The 2,305-nt window shown below is 33.7% G+C and overlaps 1 protein-coding gene across 2 annotated transcripts in view; it reads left to right on the forward strand.

Annotated features, from left to right (window-relative positions):
- Positions 1-611: 611 nt before the first annotated feature.
- The window catches only part of LOC107723199 (IQ domain-containing protein E-like), a 13,337-nt gene continuing 11,643 nt past the window's right edge, over positions 612-2,305 (forward strand). For both annotated transcript variants that reach the window (XM_016531752.1, XM_016531753.1), the window contains exons 1-3: positions 612-1,081; positions 1,354-1,398; positions 1,550-1,595. In XM_016531752.1, the coding sequence (XP_016387238.1) occupies positions 1,031-1,081; positions 1,354-1,398; positions 1,550-1,595 (142 nt within the window). In that variant the 5' untranslated portion in view covers positions 612-1,030. The remainder of the gene's footprint in view (positions 1,082-1,353; positions 1,399-1,549; positions 1,596-2,305) is intronic.

Here is a 2,305-nt window from a genome sequence, read left to right on the forward strand (position 1 = left end):
AAACTATTTAATTTGATACATTTGTTTGTCAGATACTTTATTTTCTAGGAGAATAACCCTTCAGCCATACTAGAAAGCTCACTTTTCTATCTATCTATCTATCTATCTATCTAGTTCAAGTTGCTTTATTGGTATGACATTAGTGTAGGCTATTGGCTACAATAGTAGGCTATTGCAAAAGCATTTTAAGTATGTGTAAAATACAGAATAATTACATCACCAAAGCAATAAACGAGACAATAAATAAGTAATAAATTAGAAAATAAATAAATACAATAAAAATAACAACAGCAAACAGTATCTATCTATCTATCTATCTATCTATTGTCTGTCTGTCACACTGTTATGGCACTCAAAAGGCTAGGCTAATGTATAAAATGTTAGATTTTTTGAGTACAGTTTCAAGTAGGCTACATTTTGACATAAGTGATACATAAAACGCCTATCTATCGAAAAAAGAAAAGATAGAAAGAACCAAGTGGTATTTTAAGAATTCACAAACTACATATTTTGATTCAGTGAATGGAGCTGTACTTCAAACAGGCGAGCGCTCAATCACGGTGTGCGCAAGCGTTGCGCAGAGCTGATGCACATGAGCACGTTTCATTTGCTGACTATTGTCATGTTAAACGTTTTGGTTGCTAGACGACAATAATGCACATTACACCCGTACAGCGAAGAGAGACGCGAAACGACGCTGAGCAATATTATTATTTTATTAGTATTATTTACTCCTTAGCGTTTACACACCATATCGACGTAGGGTCTGCTGCTTTTCTTAACGGCGACATCAGGAAGCAGCTGCATCTTGGGAACTTCTTCTTAAGACCCCCTACCCATGTCAATGCTCTTTTATGCTGTTTTATATTAGGATTGATACGACTCTTTGACATGAGAAAAATAAGATTTCCTGCTGCATCATAATAGCCTACTCGGACATTACAGGTCGTACCTCCACGAGAAAGTATTATGGTCCTATTGTCTGTAAAAGGTGATGATAAAATAAAAACAGGCCATCTCAAAAGCTATAATGTCTGTAGTAGCTGGAGAACTTGTCACTGAAGAGGAGGTAGAGGATCTGGTAAGTACATTAACAGTTTTCATAGATGTTCTGGACTGTAATATTAACAAAAATACCATACAATACCACTATGTGAGAGTGGAGCTTACTATGTCTTGGGATACCACCTCTTGCAGAAAGTTACGCAAATACCATGTCATATGAATATGATAATCATTATTTAGGAACATTGGTTATATTGACGTTTAATGGTATTACAATTTGATATAGCCTACTACTTAGTAGTATATATATATTTATATATATATATATATATATAATTTGTTTTCAAGGCAGAGGACAGTCTTTGTGGCAGCTATGTGTGCGACACTGAAAAGGTGAGATGGACATTTTTAAATATTATTTTTCCCCCCAGATTTTAGGCCAGCCTGTTTACTTAGTTTTACCGAATCTTTCGTTCTTCAATCTTTGAATGTTTGTGCCAAAAGGTACTATATCCATGTGTCTGATTGTTGGATTTCTTTTTAGAAATCAAGAAAAAAGAAAGTTTCAGGCAGACCACCTCCTTCTCCTAGTAAGTTTAAGATTTAGAAATAAGTTTAAGATCTATTGCATTTCCATGCCTGCCACACAAATGCTACCATCTGTGTATTACTGTATCCAGTGTTGGGGAAAGTTACTTTTAAAAGTAATGCATTACAATGTTGCGTTACTCCCTAAAAAGTAACTAATTGCATTACCTTAGTCACTTTTTATGGAAAGTAATGTATTACTTTACTTTTGCGTTACTTTTTATCATCTGGGCTGGGCTCATTTTTCTTTCTTCAGCAATACAAAATTGAATCACAAATGTTATGTTTATCTAAAGTCATTTTTGCTTATTAGTATGGTTGAATTGGATTATCGAATGTTAGCGATTAATAAAATGGGATATTTATGTTTTTTTTAACGTATTTATTTATTGCAGTTTTGCATTTCACTGTTTTTGTTCATTTTGAGAAATAATGAATCTGTTTTTGTGCAGGTGAGATAAGTAAATGCATGTTCACATTTATTCTAGAACTACAGTAACCATCATGTTTGCACAGTACACACAATGCATCTGCGCTTGTTCCCGATTTCTCTTCGGGGATGGGGACAGAAGAGCTGTCAGTCAATAAATGGAAAAAAAACTAAGTAACTGGCATTACCTATTAGAAAAAGTAACTCAGATATTTTCTAAAGTAATGTGTTACTTTACTAGTTACTTAAAAAAGTAATCTGATTACGTAACTTGTGTTATTT

The sequence above is a fragment of the Sinocyclocheilus rhinocerous genome, unplaced genomic scaffold, assembly GCF_001515625.1.
Source record: "Sinocyclocheilus rhinocerous isolate Xijiao unplaced genomic scaffold, SAMN03320098_v1.1 scaffold1325, whole genome shotgun sequence".
NCBI classification, from domain to species: domain Eukaryota; kingdom Metazoa; phylum Chordata; class Actinopteri; order Cypriniformes; family Cyprinidae; genus Sinocyclocheilus; species Sinocyclocheilus rhinocerous.